Source organism: Leopardus geoffroyi, chromosome B3, assembly GCF_018350155.1.
Source record: "Leopardus geoffroyi isolate Oge1 chromosome B3, O.geoffroyi_Oge1_pat1.0, whole genome shotgun sequence".
NCBI classification, from domain to species: Eukaryota; Metazoa; Chordata; class Mammalia; order Carnivora; family Felidae; genus Leopardus; species Leopardus geoffroyi.
In genome coordinates, this window is record NC_059337.1 from 132,526,048 (window position 1) to 132,545,920 (window position 19,873).

At 38.2% G+C, this 19,873-nt stretch overlaps 1 protein-coding gene and 1 pseudogene across 6 annotated transcripts in view; one reads left to right on the forward strand and one right to left on the reverse strand.

Moving 5' to 3' along the window:
* Window positions 1–1,435: 1,435 nt before the first annotated feature.
* Window positions 1,436–18,734, reverse strand: LOC123583747 (annotated as a pseudogene).
* The window catches only part of TTC8 (tetratricopeptide repeat domain 8), a 59,201-nt gene continuing 58,002 nt past the window's right edge, over window positions 18,675–19,873 (forward strand). For 2 of the 6 annotated variants that reach the window (XM_045451822.1, XM_045451824.1), the window contains exon 1: window positions 18,678–18,846. In XM_045451822.1, coding sequence (XP_045307778.1) covers window positions 18,733–18,846 — 114 coding nt within the window. In that variant the 5' untranslated portion in view covers window positions 18,678–18,732. Of the gene's footprint in view, window positions 18,847–19,397; window positions 19,457–19,873 lie in introns of all 6 variants that reach the window. The other 4 variants (XM_045451825.1, XM_045451826.1, XM_045451823.1 and 1 more) reach the window with 4 other exon arrangements.

The window sequence follows — 19,873 nt, forward strand, 5'->3', positions numbered from 1 at the left end:
AAATTTGATTTAATACAGCCAACCATCTTTGTGTTAAGATTTATTCTCAGTAGGGGCACCTGGGTGGTTCAGTCAGTTGAGCATCTGACTTCAGCTCAGGTCATGATCTCATAGCTAGAAAGTTCAAGCCCCATGTCAAGCTCTATGCTGACAGCTCAGAGCCTGCAGCCTGCTCATGCTCTGTCTCTCTCAAAAAAATAAACACTAAAAAAATTTTTAAAATAAAAATTAGGAGTATTTTAGAACTATAGCCGTATTAATTCATTATATTTTATATGTAATCTAGGACCAGGAGCATTCCCTAATAGGGCCTGAAAGTCTTTGAGCTAGGTAGGGCTCCTAGGGAATGGATCCAAGAGCAACAGCCAATTTGGAATTTCTGGAAAGCAAATAACCTTATACTTATGGTTCCATGGACAGAAGAGCCAACAGTCCTACCACAAGCACAATTCCAGTCCCTGTTAACAATAAGGGAACTAATCAAAGGGATTTGACTTAATAGCTATACAGACTCCCATTTAAGCAAAATTGAAAAAAAAGATTAAATCATTGGTACTTTGATATTCACATAAGCAAATGGCAGAGAACTTAAGACCATTTTTAAGACAAATATAGTTAACATGGTGCCACCTAAATCAAATGAGGATGGAATATATCAACAATATATTATTCTAGTAACGTGTTTTCAGAGTTTTTATCCAAAAATGGATTTGACTGGCAAGACTAAATAAAGCACTAACCAAAAGTCAAATTTACACAAACCATAAAGTAAGATCATTATTTGAAAAGGTCATTGTTCCCTAACACATTTCCAAAATCAATAACTTGTTAGGAATGAATGTTGATAGACTTAATGCAATGTTTATCTAAAATACATTAATGTATCATGTATGTTTGATCAGAAATATCCTTAATGTATGCAATCCCTTACTACTTTTAGACTGCTGTTTGAATTAAAACCTCTACTCACCCTCCTTGTTTTGCCCATTTAGAGGCTTCGGGCCACATCAAAATAAAGGTATATATACACTTTAACAATTTTCCCATCTTTTAACCTAAAAGCTCTGTATACATAAAGAACTGCAACAGTAACCACCCACTGCAGCATAATGCTGAAAGACAGTATCGGTACAGAAGTGTTTCAAGGTCACAGGGATAAAGTCAGCCTCAATCAAATAAAATGGGATAATGTATTAAATTAAGTAGTTACTAGATAATTATTCTAGTTTAGACACATTCTGTATCATTTCTAGCTCTGACACATTTTCATCTAAGAGAAGTATGGAGGGTTTAACATTTCTGTGTATTTGTATTTGTTGCAACTCTGATAGTTTAGTTTGCTATTTATCCATGCTACCCTATTTCTCCCTTTAGCAATGGTTGTTAGTCTCTGCTGTACAAAATAAGCCTATTTAAACAATTCAGGTTTGAATTTTCAACGAGAAACTATTTTCCACATGAATTCCTTCAGCAAATATAAAGTGTGACATAGCATATTCTTTAAATTATGCAAATTGTTAGATAAACTTTGGTAAAAAGATAGACTTCAGGTTATTATGTGTTGGCTAAAAAAGAGGATCAACATCAGTATCACTAAAATTAATGTAACTACAACGATAAATCTTAAATCTTAAAAACTTAAAATCTTAAAACTTCTTAAAATCTTAAAAACTTCGACTTATTTTTCATCCTTATGAGGCCAGGAACATGGCACCCTCTTTGAAGAAATTTTCATTTCAGGAATGAGAAGTTTCTTAATTTGTCCAATTTCTGTTCTGCTCCAATCATCTTTCAATATTTGGCTCATCAAGGATAAATTTCAACAGGGTGAACATCAGGAAGTGGTCTTTGTTTCAAAATCTGTACGTGTTGGCGGATATCATCAACTTTTTCAAGAAATTTCAGTGGAGACTCTTCCTGTAAAGATGTTGTCAGTGTCATCAATTCAAGCTGCTGCTCTCATATTTCTTTCATTCTTTCAATTTGTGGAGTGTATTCTTGATTAATCAGATTGCTAACTTTACCAAGAGCAGCTAAGAAAAAAGTTTTTTTCTGTTCTAATGTATCACTAACTCCTTAAAATACTGGAGAACAACTTCCTTATCACTTTGGACCATCTTCTCTGAATGAGATTTCTGTTCTTCCAGTTTTTGGATAAGATGAGTAAGATCTGTCCAGTGTGTGTCAGTTAACTGTTCAAGCAGTTTTTGGGGTGTATCCTTTTCTTTCAGATAGGCACCCTGAAGATCATCTATGGGATGACCATGACGTTAACCTATGGTAAGGCAATGACCACGAACTAATTTTTTATCTAAGAGACAGTAAACATTTAATATTGTCTGTAAAGTTCGGGACAGGTAACGATATCTGGACGGACTTCTTGCTGGTACTTTTCCATAATAGCCCTTAATGCAAAATTAACAGGTAAAGATTCAATACCAGTTAGAGGAATTTCAATAATACTTCTGCAGTTGGGGCACTTGAGTGGAATTCGTAAAGGTCTCCATATAAAAAACTCCCAGATGCCTGAAGAATGTTTTCCAAGCAATTTCTACAAAATGTATGAGAGCATGAGTACACGAGGGTCTTCAAAAATACTGTTAACAAATGGGACATGTTAACTCATCCTCAAAATTGTGCCTTTCCTACTTTGTTGATCTTCTGGCTTAGCGACTGAATATACTTTATCTTCTCCAACTTGTTCAGATTCTTTTATTAGTATTCACGGGGAGGAAGAGACAGAGTTCCTCCACAGGCTTGAAACAGCTCTACTGAGCATTGGCACATCTTAAAACACATCCTTTCCTGAAGATTAACTTTGTTGTTGATTTTTTTTATCCTTTCCTATTAATTTTTAAATATCAGATAATACCCAGTCCTGTGAGTAAAAATCTAATTATGGAGAGCGAACTCTATGAATATCTTATAATTTATGTTGATCCACATTCTAATGGGGTTGACATAGTGACAGGACTCTTGGAAGACCACAAGAGAAATAGGCCCATTTAAGTCATTATTCAGTGAGTTATCTGAGTTATTTCTTCCTTTCTTTTGATCAGGACTGGGGAAAAATTTTTAAATTAAAACTTCAAAACAAATTTGAACAATAACTTAGAACTTTAGCTGAAAAGTAGAGACATAAGCAGAGACTGGAGTGGATGACTAGACTAGACAGAATGGGGAAAGCTCTTAACATTTTGAAATTAGATGATAAACTTTATATGTAAGAAAAGCAGTGTTAACATTCTAACTCTGCTGCAAAAGTAGTTAAGTAGTTAAGTAAGTTAAGTAGTTAAGTAGTCAATTAAGAAGGCACATATGTAATATGCTCATTTCACCAAAGAGTTGTGGAACATTCCCCAGAAAAGGAATCATTTGGCTAATTAATAATCCTTCTCAAAACAGGAATTAAATGAAAAAAAAAAGGGATTTAATTGAAATAATTCAATGGCATTGATTGATTTGTTTGTTAGACAATAAGTGAACTTGAACTGGAAGATCAAAAAGAAGGCCAATATCTCAAAAAGGTTTTAGAAAATGCTTATTATTATGTTGTGGTGGTTGTTCTCAGACGTGAAGAGTAAAGGTTGTTTCAAACAATGTCACACACACACTGGTAATACATCTACATGAAAACCTGTGCCATATAATGCGAGTCCAAGTTAGTTATACATTATCATGAGATGGGCCTTCTGGAAAAATAATAACAAACAAATAAAAAATGAGATGGCTTAAGTACTGATTTCAGAAAAAGTGACAGAAATAAAACATTCTGTACTTGGAAGAAAACAGGATGGTTCTCAACTCAATAATCATAAATCGAGGGGTTTATAGCCTTTGAACATAATATACCTTTAAGAAAAGCTTAGTAAGTGTACTGTTAAATCATTGACATCATCTGATACAATTTTTGAGCACCAGTAATTTTTCTTGTGATCATTCCTCATATCCTGTGAAATACTGTGTAGACAAATTATAAGAGATTGACACATGATCGTAGAGAGTGTCTTACTGTATGTAACAGAAACAAAACTAGATTTATGTTGTGTTTATATTTTATGTAAATAAAAATTAGTTGTCTTCCTTCCTAATAAAATTAGTGGCCTAATGTACAAGTTGATAAGTGATAGAAAAATACATGTTAGCTTTGAACCTTTCCAAATGTTCAATATTATAATAATGCTCTGTTGTCTTGAAATTCCGAAAATGAAAAACCTTGCATTTTCATTTTGCACTGGGAAAGTTATGTGACTAATTTTGGTGGTCAGGGATGATCACTCTAATAAGATAGCATTAGATGTAGAACATGAAGGAGGGGATGAAGCAATTCACGTGGATATCTAGGAAAAGAGCATTCTTGGTAGAGAAAAGAGTAAGTGCAAATAACCTGTTATGGCACCATGTTTGATCCACTTAAGGAATAGCATAGAAGCTCGAGTGACTCCGGTATAATAAGCTAATGTAAGGCGGCATTCGATAAGATCAGATCTTATCTAATGGGGTGGAAGAGGGGCAGATAGTTTAGGGACTTATGAGTTAGCATTAAGAACTTTGGCTTTCAAATCCAGGTGAGATGGCCAACACTGGAGGGGGTTTAAGGAAAGAAGTGACATGATCTGATTTAGGATATTTTGAAAGAGTCACTTTGGCTGCTGTGTTGAGTAGTGTCAAAGGTCCCAAGAGCCTAAAGCAGTAATTGATACAAGAGATAAGGATAGTTGGGGCAAAGCGGTTTAGTAGAGGTAGATTCTAGATCTATTTTTGAGGTAGAACTAATAGGCTTGGCTAATGAATTTGGATGTGTGTGTTTAAGAAAGAGAAGATAAGCATATATGTAAGGCTTTTGGTCTAGGCAACTGGAAAGATGGATGTACCATTTTCTGAGATTGGAATGATTTCAGAAAGAACAGGTTGGGTAGTGTTGGGAGGAACTACCATGTTTATCATCTGTTAAATCATCACATATATGTAGCCATTTCTGGCTTTTCTATTCTATTCCATCCATCTACTTGTGAACCTGTTCTAGTACCATCTTATTTTGATTACTATAGCATCCGTGTACATTTTTTAATATCTTGTAGGGCAAGACTGTCATTATTATTATTTCTCAAAAAATTTTTTGGGGGGACTGTTCTTCCTGATGAATGTCAGATTCAACTATTCTAGTTGTTGAAAACACCCTGAATTTATAGGTTAATTTGAAGAGAACTGAAACTTTTCACTGTGTAATCTACCTATCTAGGAACATGGTATTTTTTTATTTGTTTATTTTTCTTTTTATATGCCCTTCAGTAAAATTAGTAGTGTTCTTCATGTGGGACTTCTTCACATCTTGTTAATTTTGTAGAAATGGATATTTGAATTTTAATCATGGGAGAAAAAAGAACAGTATGAAGATATCAGCTTTGCTGCAATAACAAATGATCCAAGCATCTCAGTAGTTTACAATAACCAACATTTCTTTCCTGTTCACATTGTGTGTCAGGGTAGCTGTGGGTCAGCTACAGTGACGTGGCCTGGCTATACTTTGCTATACATCTCTTCTCATTCTAGGTCTCAGGCTGAAGGAGCAGAGGGAAAAGAGCAAAGCCAACCACGGAAAGGCTCTTAAAGTTTTAGAGCATGTAGTATACTTTTTCTGCCCATGACCCATTGGTCACAGCAAGTCACATGACCAGGTCCAATGTCAATGGGGGCCAACTCAGTGTTGAATCACATGGCAACAATGGGTGAGGATGTTAAATCTTCTTGCAAGGGAGGAGTGAATAAGTGGGGATAATAATATAATCTGCCATAATATCCCGAAGGAAAAGGAGTCGTGTAATGGAATTCACCACCCTACAAATGCTTAGAACTTTAGAACTTCCGGAGTGAAGTGGATAATTTTTTAGGATATTGAGGGAAGGAAGGGGAATGCCAGTAAGCATAAATATGATACTTTCACAAGAAGACAAAATATGTTTCTCCATGCACCTCTAGCCATTCTCTTCTTCTCAAGGGTCAGTAGGGGTTCAAACTTCCTATAGGGGCTCCTGGGTGGCTCTGTTGATTAAGTATCTGACTTTGGCTCAGGTCATGATCTCGCAGTTGGTGAGTTCCAGCCCCGCATCAAGGCTCTGGGCTGACAGCTCAGGGGCTGGAGACTGCTCCAGATTCTGTGTCTCCCTCTCTCTTTCCCACTCCCCTGTTCACACTCTCAAAAATAAATAACCATTAAAAAAATTGTTTTTAAAAAAAGGGCCAGTGGGGGTTCAGGGATGGGCAGTCAGGATGTAAGTGAGGGTAGGTAGTCTGAATAGAATGAATAGAACTCATGAATAGAATGAGATAGAGTTGCAGAGGTTCTTGATTTGACAATTTTCTATGTGGTTTTATGAGAAGGTATAGACATTATGTTCAATTAAATAATTCATACTGTCAAGTGCTAATATTTATCAACGTGCTAATTAATAATTGGATCTTTAAACCTAAATAGTGACCCACAACTTGTATTATTTAGCCTAATATTATTGGAGAGAAAGCAATTTATTCAGCAAATATTTTTTGAGGACATATTATATGCCAAGCATTACCTTAGGCACTGAGGATAGAGCAAAGTATCAACTCTTGGTGCTTGCGTTCTGCAGAAGAGAGGGCAGAGACATAGATGATAATGTATATGTGCATACTTATGAAATATGCCAAGGGGTGTCAGGTACTATGGAGAAAAAAGTGGCAGGGAAATGAGATGGGGCTGGTTTGTAGGGAGGACCTCTTTAATGAAGTGACACGTCAGTGGGGACCTTCATGAATTGACAGAGTGAAGGACCCCTTCATTAAGTGACTGAGAGGTTATCTGGGGGAAGAATGTAGCTGTCTACAAAGACTAAGAGCAACATTGCCCCGCTAAGCCCAGTCAAAAACCAGCAAGGGGGCCAGTGTCACATGAGTGGAGTAAGCGAGTCGATAAGGGGATGAGATATGGTCAGAGAAATAGCCAGGAGCTGTAGGACTTTTAGGTCTTGCTGGAGAGTTTGGATGGTGGTGTTAGAACATTCCAGAACTTAATTTTTTAAAAATGAGCAGCGTTCTAGCCACATCAAAGACACATTCTCACTCTTTGCCCTCCTTTCATATATGTATATAATGTCCTTGGGGCTGGTCAGAGTAGAAAGCAGAGATGTAATAATACAGTGTATACTGCATTTAAAAAAAATCTGTTCTTTTGGGGTGCCTGGGTGGCTCAGTCGGTTAAGTGTCTGACTTCGGCTTGGGTCATGATCTCACAGTTTGTGGGTTCAAGTCCCACATCGGGCTCCATGCTGACAGCTCAAAGCCTGGAGCCTGCTTTGGATTCTGTGTCCCCTTCTCTCTCTGCCCCTCCCCAGCTTGCACTCTGTCTCTCTGGCTCTCAAAAATAAATAAACGTTAAAAAATTTTTTTTTAAATCTGTTCTTCTATTTTGTATTTTTAAGATGTGAAGTTTATTGAAGTATAGTTGACAGACAATGTCACACTGGTTTCAACTGTACAACATAGTGATTTGATATCTCTTTATGTTATGCTATGCTTACAAGAGTAGTTACCATCTGTCCCCATACAACACTATTACAATATCGTTGACTTTATTTCCTATGCTGTACTTTTCATCCCTCTGACTTATTCATTCATTAACTAGAAGCCCGTATCTCCCACTCCCCTTCACCAATTTTACACATTCCCCTACTCCCTCTCCTCTGGCAACCATCAGTTTGTTCTCTGTATTTAGAGTCTATTTGTTTAGAGCTTTTGTTTATTTATTTGCTCGTTTTGTTTTTTTAGATTCCACATATAAGTGAAATCATAAGGTATTTGTCTTTCTCTGAGTTATTTCATTTGGTATAATACCTTCTAAGTCTATCCTATTGTAAATGGCAAGATATTCTTTTTTTACGGCTGAGTGATATTCCATTATATATATCTATATATATTCACCACATTTTCTTTATCCATTCATCTATAGATGGACACTTAGGGTGCTTCCATATTTTGGCTATTATAAATAATGCTGCAGTAAACATAGGGGTGTACATATCTTTTCATATCAGTGTTTTTATTTTCTTTAGGTAAATATCCAGTAGTGGAATTACTGGATTACATGGTATTTCTATTTTTAATTTTTTGAGGAAACTCCATACTGCTTTCCATAGTGGCTGCACCAATTTACTGTGTTTCTATTTTATATTTTAAATATTTATACTAGGATTCTCTATGTATAAATGTCATAGGATAGGTAGATTTTGCTTTGATCTTTGTCATTTTTTTTTTTTAGTGAAAAGAATCTAGGTCTCTTTTTCTTTTCTTTTTTTTAAGTTTATTTATTTGTTTTCAGAGAGAAAGAGAGAGCGAGAGAGAGAGAACAAGCAGGGAAGGGGCAGAGAGAGAGTGGGGGACAGTGGAATGGAAGCAGGCTCTATGCTGACAGCAGTGAGCCCAATGTGGGGCTCCAATTCACGAACCACAAGATCATGACCTGAGCTTCAGTTGGAAGCTTAGTCAACTGAGCCATCCAGGAGCTCCTGGGTTTATTTTCCTTTTTTAAGTGATTTTTAAAGAATCTGTATGACCCCTTACCAATGACTGGAAATAAGGTGCTCTTTCATATCATGTTCAATTGCATGAGGACAAGATGGAGGCAGAAGTGTCTGTCACATAAATAGAATTTATACCAACAGAGTTCTAAGCCTACTTCAATTGTTGAAAATGAATTCATTCTCAGACTTTAGAATCTGATTTTCAGAGTACAAGAAGCTTGATGGAAAAAGCAATTGAATGTAATCAGCCTCTCTTTATGCGCTTGGTTTAAAATCGTTTAGGCTGTCGTATGTGATATGAATCAAAGGGACTTGATAAATATTTCTAAGAACACCTAGATGGCTCACCTGAGCAGATGTGTAATTGCGTGTGAAATTCAGATTGAAACAAGCAAATTTAGAATAAAAGGGAATATTTAATAATTGTATTTTCACTTTCTTAAGACCTTTGCCAAAGTAACAGGTAATAGCTTCATTCAAGAGCCACAAGAAGAAAATAGATTTTGGTAGATGGTCAGTAATTTGGGGTTAATGTAGTGTAGCTCATGTGCAGAAATTGAGAAGCATTTTCTTTATTTTCAAGGAAGTCACTAGTTTTATAGAGCTTTTTTGATTTGGAGTTTACTATAGTAGGAGCAGAGTATTAAGAGAATATTTCCCAGTAGATTAGGAAAAGTCATTATTCACGTACTTAAAATGCCAGTAATATTGGATTGTGACTAACTTCATAACTGAAAATAGTTTATCTATGAATAAAGGCTCACATAAACTCGAGGACTTGAAAAAAATGTAAAGATTTGTAAATAGAGCTACAGAAATTAAAACAGTGTTATACTTTCAAAAATATTGACCTTCATGTCAATGACCCTGAACACACAACCCAGAAACAATATTCATTCTATACTTGAATTTAGCATATAATGAAGGTAGCATTTCAAATCACTGAATCAGAGGGTCCAAGAAGTTATGGAATATGAAATAAACATTAAAAAAATAAGAACTTTCCAAATAACAAAGTTTCCTAGAAAGACAATTATCTACAACTGACAAACAATAATATCTTGGCTCTTTCTTTCTGATAGCCAAACTTCTTACTCTGTTTATTGCATTGCTATAATTTTCTGAACAGTATTAAATAGCAGTAGTGCTAGCATCGCTTATTCCAGATTTTACTGGGAATGCTTTTAAGGGTATATTGTTGAGTATGACGTTGGTTGTGGTTTAAAGTAGGTATATTACTAGTTTACCAATAGTCGTAATCTCTTCTCCCCATCCATGAGAGGAGAGAGTCTTTGCTCTAATAATCACTGTACCCATAGCTTAGAAAATGCCTGGCACCGGTAGGCATTCAATAAATGCTTGGTGAATAACTAATTATCAAGAGGATTGGTTGTATCAAGAAGATACATGAAGTGTCCAAGAAATTATCTAAAAAAAAAAAAGGCTTATTTGAGATCTTAAGAAACATTTACCTAGTAATATTGGAATTACAGAAAAGTATTAGAAAAAATATCCACTAGCTTAAAGCAAGTGAATTTTCTGATAACTTGTATAATATTTAAGCTATCTTTAAAAATGTATAAGATCTTTAAATGGATCATTTTAGAAAATAAAAACCAAAAATCAGTCTTTATAAAATCAGACTTTTATTCCCTTTAAGGATTATCCCTTTTTAATTCTTTTTGAAAAGAAATTTCAAATTGCTTTAGGTAGACTCTATTAATATAGACTGATCTCCAAAGGCTTTGGTATTTTAAAAATTTTTTTTTTTTCAACGTTTATTTATTTTTGGGACAGAGAGAGACAGAGCATGAACGGGGGAGGGGCAGAGAGAGAGGGAGACACAGAATCGGAAACAGGCTCCAGGCTCTGAGCCATCCGCCCAGAGCCTGATGCGGGGCTCGAACTCACGGACCGCGAGATCGTGACCTGGCTGAAGTCAGACACCCAACCGACTGCGCCACCCAGGCGCCCCAAAGGCTTTGGTATTTTAATGAAAACAAGTTATTTGACACTAAGTTTTGGCATGGTTAAATTGGTTCCCTAAGCCTTTAGATAGATGCCACAATGCATATTCAAAGATTAAATTATTTATTTCAAAATATAACCATCAATTTTGAATTTGGTATAGTAGTTATTGAACTTCATTTGGCCATTCATTCACCAAGAATCTATGAAATGTCTATGCCATGCGTGCACCATATGCTAGGCTTCTGGGAAAGGGATGAAAAACATTAAAGTCTACAAGGAGACAGGTATTATAGTGTAGCATAAGAAGTTTTATAAGAGGGGTACTGAGAGCATCTTGCAGATAGGTCTTTGGAGAATCAGTAGAGTTCAAAATAGGGTTGAAAGTTGGCTTGGATCTATGCCAACCAGACAAAAGGCATGGGGGATGGAGATAAGACACTGCAGCTATGTGCAAAGGCACAGAATGCTTCAAGTACATCAAGTGTAGAGGGAATAGGGAGAAATTCAGTGTGACTAGAGCATCTTGTACTTTTGAAAAAATACAAGTTGCTCATCTGGTGAAGGGTGTAGGATCTTGACTCCACATAAATTCAAATCCTCGTTGTGCACAGACTCACTGGATAACTGAGCAAACAACTAAGTTCAAGTCTTAGTTCTTCTTCTGTAGAATGGGGACAATAATAGTACCAAGCTTGCAGAGTTAGTGAGGAGACTTAAGAGCATGTGTAGAACCTAATATTGTGCCCAATCCACCCAGAATAAGAGCTCAATAAATGGTAGCCATTGTTATACTGGTTATCTATTTATACTGGTAAATAGATAAATCTGTTAGTGACTCCTACTTTAATATTGAATGGCATTTGCTTGTATATTGCTAGGAATTATTCATTCAATGGCTTTAAAAAAAAAAAACTTAAATAGTAGAATAAGTCCCATACTAGTACTAATAATGAGTTCACTTTTTCAGTAGAGTCCAGGAGTATAAAAGTATCACTTCTTCCTGAGCAAAAAGACTAAAAACATGTTACCTCAGATCACATCCATTTTAGAGAAAAGTTTCTACCCCAGAATCAGTGGTTTATGCAATTGTCAGTAGTAGAACCCTATAGCTTTTTTTTTTAAGTTTATTTTTGAGAGAGAGAGTGAGAGAGCAGGGGAGGGGCAGAGAGAGAGAAGGGGGACAGAGGATCTGAAGCGGGCTCTGGCTGAAAGCAGAAAGCCTGATGTGTGGTTGTAAGTCACAAACCATGAGATCGTGACCTGAGCTGAAGTTGGACACTTAACTGACTGAGCCACCCAGGCACCCCAGAGCCCTATAGCTTTAAAAAATTGAACACAGCATCTATTATATGGTGAACCACCACAAAGTATAAAACTTCTGTTAATTCAAACACATGCATGTGGCTTTGCAAATATTTCTAAATCATTTGCTTGAGTGACTGTTCCTTGAAAAAATAACTTCTATTCGTGTGTCTATTTCTTAGGTCTGATTCTCACCTCAGCTAATTACACTCAGATTTCTTTGCCTGTTCTCTCTTGACTCCATTGTAGTCAAATGGAGACAAATATTGTAGATGGGTGACTTATGGCCAAACCTGGTATTTTTATTTTTTTTATTTTTATTTTTTATTTTAGTTTTCATCATATCTTTTCAGAATTTAACATGGTTGAACTGCTTCTTCTTTTTTGAAATTCTCTCTATAGTTTGGCTTCACGATCCCACACTCATCTGGTCTTCTTAGATCTGGTTTCTTACATGTCTGAGCCTTCCTTCTTGGTATGTTTTATCTCTCCTCTTTTCATTACCTGTTAGTAATCTGCATGGTTCTGTCTTTGGTTCTTTTCTTTTCTCATTCCACAAACTCTCCATGGGGGTAATCTCATTCTCTCCATTGCCTTTGATGAACAGATATATAATTATGTGAGTCTCAAATTTTATCTCCATCACTGAACTGTTTTCATGGCCTCTTCTGTGCATCTGTTTCCAGTCACCAACAGAACATCTCCATCCTGCTGTCCCAGAGGCAATGAAATCATTATGCCCCAGACTGAACTACTCTCATTTTTTCTCACTCCATTCCTTCTCCTTCATTCTGATCTTGGTGACTGGCCCCCCTATCCGTACACTCACCACTTGGAAACCTGAGAACTAGACTAGTTTTCTCTCTTTCCTTAGCCAAATGCCCTCCACATATCCAATCAGTGTCCAAGTTCTACTGATTTTATTTCTTCGACATTTGTTTGCCTCTTGCGTCCATGCCCATTACTTCCAGCATGTCGTACCTTAACTATGACAGGAGTATCCTAAGTGATCTTCCTACCTTCACTCTAAATCAGCCAAGTTGTTCTTATTCTCTGGTAAAATTTCCCTGGTGGTTTTTCATTGGATGTGCAAATTCCACTATGTGATGTTCCATACTCTTGATGATCTGGCTTGAGCCCACCTTTGCTTCTTTCCTTCCACATCCTCTTTCCTGATCACATGGTTTCATGTTGTGAAGCTTTCCCTGAGCTGATGACCACAAAGCTCTTTACCAACCATGGAGAAGATGTAAAATCACCCAGCCCCGTGCCTTCACTTGTACCCTTGTCCCTTCCTGGGTTTATCATGGCTCCCACCTCCTTCTATTGCACTTGTTTGTTCACCTCCATTATTCACTCTGTATTCCTGGCATCTCATACTATGTATTCAAAAGAATTTTTTGCTAAAATATCAATAGATATTTATTAAGCACTTTCTCAAGAATGGGTAAAAAAGAACGACTTCCAGCTTCTTTGGTATTGTCTCAAAATACTCTTTCTCTAGGATGTAATAAATGTGTCTGACTGAAAATTGAGGCAATCCCTGGTTGCATACATTGTTGGTTTCCATCCCAATGTGCTTCTGTGTTTTTTGAATAGACAATGTAATTATGCCTTGCCTAAATGAAATTGGCTTGATCTCTACAACCATCCCATAAAATAGTCACTCCGTCATCATCATTGTTCTCGTAGTCATCATCCTCATTCCCATTTTATATGTAGTGGGGAAATGCTATGGTGGCTTCTAAGTACACTAACTAGTGGGCTTATCCTGGAAGTCCTGAAATTGAAAGGCTCATAGACCAAAACGGCTAGTTTGTTAAATCAACTTAAAATCTACAGTGAGAAGCAAAGGGAATGGGATTGAATAGGTTAAGATATTTAGTGCAAATAGGTGAAAGGACCGCATGGCCTGTGGTTTGCTCAAAGTGCCTGTGTCCTGACTCTCTTTACATCACCTTTCTTTATCACAGATGGTGTTGTTACAAGGACCAGAGTCAAGGGCAGGCAAGAAAGTTTAGAGATGGAAGATCTGTGGTGCCAGATGTTTGCTCTATTGGAGAGAAGAAGAGGCAAATATACACAGCTACAGTTATAGCTCTGTGATAACCTTATGAGCAACGGTATGTATTTTAAGCAGAGGGCAAGTGGGCTAGAATGGATGATACCAATGGGTGGCCAATTTGAGGTAGATAAAGCTGATGCATGCTTTATGAGTATTTAAGGCTTATTTTGCTTTCCATCTCTTTCTATCTACAAGTAACACTCATTTTTTCATTCTCTTAATGTGTTTAACACATAAATGTCGATTCTATGTTTAGCATGTCCTATAGATCTATGACATACTTACTATCTATAGTTAACATTTCTTATGAGTTTCATCCATCATGTGTGTTTTCCTAGTCCTTTAATGCAGAATAAAAAATTCTTAAAGAACATTTACATTATGGATGAAGCACATATCTGAGGCATGGGACTATTAAGCCACTTGCCCACGATCCCCACATTTAGTGCATGGGAGAGTCAGGGGTTCAAATATAGGAAATGTAGCACCAGAGCCGACTTCTTAACTACCATCCTATATTGATTCCTAATTTGCCTGAGAAAACACAGCCAGTAAGTCTGACCTCAAGTTCAGTGCTCTTTCCCCTAACTACTCTTTATTCTAAGTATCTTTGTGGCTGGAGACCTCTCTTGTTCCTCTCTGCTGTTCTTATCACCAAGCATAGGGCCTACACAAATACTTGTTGACTAAGAGAAGATCCCAGTTTAACTGCTTTTCTTTTGGGTTAACGTTAAATGGCCTGAATAATACCAATGTAACATTTAAGAGAAGTTAACTTTTGACAATTAAAGTTACATATCTATAGTATTTGACTTTAAACAGAATTAACCTAAAGGGATATGTAGTTGCTGGAGAGCAAAAGATAAGGATCCAGGAACTGAGATGTAGCTGATTGTGAAACTGACGCTTTCTTTCAAAGGGATTAAGTTGTTTCTCTGTGCTTCATTTTCCTCAGTTTGAAAATGGCCCTAGTAAGTACTATCTACCCTTTTCACTAGGAGCTGTTACATTTACTGTTCTTCCTGTTACTAGCATGCCATTTAAAAAAGTGGTTTCTGGAGTGCCTGGATGGCTTCAGTCAGTCAAGTGTCTGACTTCAGCTCAGGTCATGATCTCACAGGTTTGTGGGTTTGAGCCCTGAGTCGGGCTCTGTGCTCACAGTTCAGCGCCCAGAGCTACTTCGGATTCTGTCTCCCTCTCTCTCTCTCTGCCCTTCCCCCACTTGTGCACGCGTTCTCTCTGTCTTTCTCTCTCGAAAATAAATAAGTAAACATTAAAAAATGGTTTCTGCATTACGGATTAGAAATTATAAAAAATGTAATAAAGTCTATCTACACATTCACATAATCAATCAACATATTTACACAATTAAAAATTTACACAATTTATAATCTTTTAAAGGCTCAGTTTATGCTACATTTAGACGTGCTTCACATCCTGCAATTTGCTAAGTATTCTACAATTTTCCACAGCTGTTTGACTTTTCTTTTTTTTAATTTTTTTATGTTTATTTGTTTTTGAGAGAGAGAAAGAGAGAGAGAGAGAGTGCGTGCAAGCAGGGAGGGGCAGAGAGAGAGGGAGACACAGAATCCAAAGCAGGCTCTAGGCTCTGAGCTGTCTACACAGAGTCTGACGTGGGGCTCAAACTCGCAAACTGAGACATCATGACCTGAGTCGTAGTCGGACACTTTAACTGACTGAGCCACCCAGGCGCCCCTCCATCTGACTTTTCTTTAAATTTTTTTTTTTCAATGTTTATTTATTTTTGGGACAGAGAGAGACAGAGCATGAACGGGGTAGGGGCAGAGAGAGAGGGAGACACAGAATCGGAAACAGGCTCCAGGCTCTGAGCCATCAGCCCAGAGCCTGACGCGGGGCTCGAACTCACGGACGGTGAGATCGTGACCTGGCTGAAGTCGGACGCTTAACCGACTGTGCCACCCAGGCGCCCCTCCATCTGACTTTTCTAAAAGGAAAAAAAAAAATTAACAGCCTTCTGAAAGAAGCTAATATGAATTATTATGGTCCTAAAATATTTTTAATGCCTCTTTTTTTGTTCCATACTTATATATTTATGTCTCTTTATTCTTACCACTTATAAGAATCTTGTTCTTGTCTAGGAAGTTGGCAATAATCTCAATATATGAAGACCATGTGGAACTCAACATGATAGTTGTTCAACCCTGGCTGCCTAGTAGAATTAACCAGGAAACTTGAAAAACAAAAAACTGATGTTTTAGCTCTACATCAAGCTATTTAAATCAGAATCTTGAAGGATGGAATTTGAGTATCTGTATTTTTAAAAGTTTTCCAGATATTCTACAAAATACTTGACTAGTACTCTTCAAAACTGTCCAGGTCATCATAAACAAGGAAAGCCTGAGAAACTGCCACAGACCAGAGAAAGGAGACATACTGTTGCATCCACACGACTCCTGAAACAGAATGCTACGGGCACCAGTGACAGTCACAACAAAGTTTATTGCAATGAGAAGCAAGGCAGACCGATCAGGACCGACACTCTTGACCAGAGTGCGGCCCCGAACAGCCGGGGTACAGAGTTCTTATAGCCCACCACATCGTCTTATCATCACCTGGGAACAGAACAAAGAAATAGTTTCCAGATGGGGGTGGAAACAGTTCCGACCTGCCCTTGCCCCAATCCAATCAAACACTAATCCAGTTGATTTTCCTTGAACTTTTGTTCCCTTGATTGATAGGATAAGGCTGGTATCTCTTAACCTACAGTGTTAAAACAAAGCTGTTATTTCTCAAGGCTACAGGTTAGCCCTAACACTACAATTTAACCCTTACATTACTAATTCAGTGTAATAAGGTATCCAAAGTGGGATCCTGGAATGGAAAAAGGATATCAGGGGAAAATTATTGAAATCCATATATACCGTGGAGTTAATAGCAACGTGTCAATATTGGTTCCTTCATTGTGACATATGTACTGTACTAACATAAAATGTTAACAATAACAATGTTAACAAAAGTGGGTGAGGAGTATATGGGAACTCTCTGTACTCTCTTTACAACTTTTTCATAAATCTAAATCTATTCTAAAATAAAAATTTTATTTAAAAATCTGTCTAATATGGAGCTGGAGTTGAGACTCACTTACATAGCAACATTGTATCAGAAAACAAAAAGTCTTTTGAAATATTGAGCCCAATTGCAATTGCCAGCATGTGTAGTCCTACAACCTGACTCTCAGAAACAACAGGCTATTGTCTTAGGACAGAATACATTTCTAGAAGCACTTTGAGGGAAACAAAAATGGACTAATTACAATAAACATAACTGTAATAATCAAAACCTGGATAGGGGCACCTGGGTGGCTCAGTTGGTTGAGCATCTGACTCTTGATTTTGGCTCTGGTCATGATCTCATGGTTAGTGGGATTGAGCCCCGCATAGGGCTCTGCTCTGACAGTACAAAGCTTGCTTGGAATTCTCTCTCTCTCTCTGTCCTTTCCTCACTCATGCTCTCTCTCTCCTTCTCAAAATAAATAAATAAACATTTTTTAAAAAAGAAAAAACCCTGATTACTATTTGCTTCTAAAAAGCAAAAATTCAAGAAATACAAGAAATACTGCTTAGTAAGGAGAAGAAAACTACTCCCAACCCATTAGTCAGGTTAGAAAGGTAGTTTTATTTTGATATTTATGAAATATATAAACATTGGGATTAAATATAATGTCTGCATTATGGTACCCTAGTGGTTTGAGAAAACTGTGAGTGACTCATTTTTGCTAAGAGTTGTTGTTTCTTATCTGTAAAAGGAGATTTAGACCTGACCAGAAAGTTCTTCAGTATTAAGTTATTTTTCCTCTCTTGCCTCTCCCACTGTGGTAGGAAAGAGGCAAGGAAAAAACGTACCCTTCCTAACGAAGTCTACCTAGATTTAGCCCAGTCACCCTTCTTTTTTCATATCTGTGTAAATCTCTAGAGAGAAGTCAGAATTGTGCCTAAAGAAATCATTCCGCACAAGTAAGCATTTGACAAACAGCAATCGGTTGGAGATGGCATTTCAAAAAGCTCCTTTTTAAAATTTTGTGTTATGTTATTTTGTTTGTAAAAAAGTCACCAATTTGTAATCCAGAATCCTTATGCATTGTATAATAGTGGAACAGCCTATCTGTAACAGCCTAATCTGTAGCCCAGATTACAGTCCCGCTCCCTAACTTCATGCGACTTTGGGTGAATAATTTCTCTTCTCTGAGCCGATCTCAGTTTTTCATCTGTAAAATGCCTCGATAGGACTAAGCAGTATCCGATACCCCTTTCTATTCGAACACTGAGATTTGTTGAGGGCTTTTAGAATCCTTGGGTTCTGGTGGGCAGTATGGTATTGAAGAAACTGGTCTCATGTTCGTGTTTCTAGAATTGGAAGGATAAATGATAGGGGTAGGAAAGCGTGCAAGGAAGAGTAAGACACCCGTTGTAGGGTCAACACCTGGGATTTTTCTCAGCCTGGCAGAGGAAGCAGAGCGTTTCGCTGCTAGGCAACCGGTCCTCCTTTGGGAGAGTGGAGGACCCCAGTCGGAGGTGTCTAAGTCACTACCTCTTAATTTAGCCATGGTGCCTTCTTCTCGAGGTTAATGAAATATGTATCTTTTAAAAGTACACGCTTTCTGCAGCCAAGGTTTGACAAGCCTCGTAGCTGAGTTCGACTCGTGGTGGGTTTTCTTTTTCCTGTTCTCAGGCGCGATGCGGGCACCTCTCAGGCTAGGCCCCTGCCTCCGCGCGTTGCCGGGCAGAGCTGGACGCCTCTTGCTCCTCGACCCCGCCCTCCCAGGCCCCGGCCCCGGTCCTTCGCGGGCCGCCCTCGGCCGCCATGGGCTCGGAGATGGAGCCGCTGCTCCTGGCCTGGAGCTATTTTAGGCGCAGGAAGTTCCAGCTCTGCGCCGATCTGTGCACGCAGATGCTGGAGAAGTCCCCTTATGACCAGGTACCGGCCGGACCCCGTCAGCCCTGTGGATCCCGGCGAGAGGCAGAGGGCCCTGGGGGGTCCCGGGGCCTCCCCGTGGGGGCTCCGGGGTGAAAGGCCCGGGGCGAAGTTGATCGTGTGGTCAGCACAGGCATCCGGCGCGAGATCCCCTAGAGCCGTGACCGGCACCTCCCCGCCGGCGGCGTCCCCACGGAACCCCCGAGTGCTGTGCCAGAACCGCCCCCTCCTCAAACTTCAGCGGCCCCTTTCCTTTACGCGTCCCTTAAAGGAACACTTAAAAGTCCCGAATTTCACTTTGGTGCAGAACTTTGATGATTCGTTTATACTTTCATATGGATGATCGCTTCTCGGCCTTTTGGCTAAGATCAAGTGTATACTTTCATATGGATGGGCTCTTAAATTCTCTGCGTGTGCGTTATTAATTTCTAAAACAATTATGTATAAAGATCTGTAACTTCTCACCTCTTGTTGAAATAGTTGCCTTATTATTGTTGTTGTTGTTGTTGTTGTTATTTGGATCAAACGTTGTGATCCTCCCACTTCATGTGAAGATTGTTGCCCAGGAGTGAAGGAGGCTTTGATTCTCGGACATGAGTGCAATTTGAGGCAGGTAATGCGAAGTTAGAGAAATGAGAATCTACGAGGGGAAGAGATACATTTACTATTAGGAGGAGGGATGGGAAAAGAGTTTCCCTGAAAGAAGGAATAATGGCATTGATTAAAAGACCTTAAATAAACTACAGTGCTAGTTTAGTTTTGTTCTCTTAAATGAAGTGAGAGATTAAATCAAGAGAGTGAGGATGGCCATGTACTGTGTGTGAGAGGAACAACACCGGTGGCAGGTAGTTCCTGGAGAAAAAGGGAGAAGAGGAGCAGAGCTGTGGCAGTTTGTCAGTGCTTCTAGTAAAAGCTGGTTTCCCAGCTTTTCCTTTAGTAGTGTTGCCTGGGAGATATTAGGGAAAAAAAAAAGGAGAATTGAGGGGAGTTACATAAGTGGAGGCCTATGTGTGAATACTGTTATTAGGCT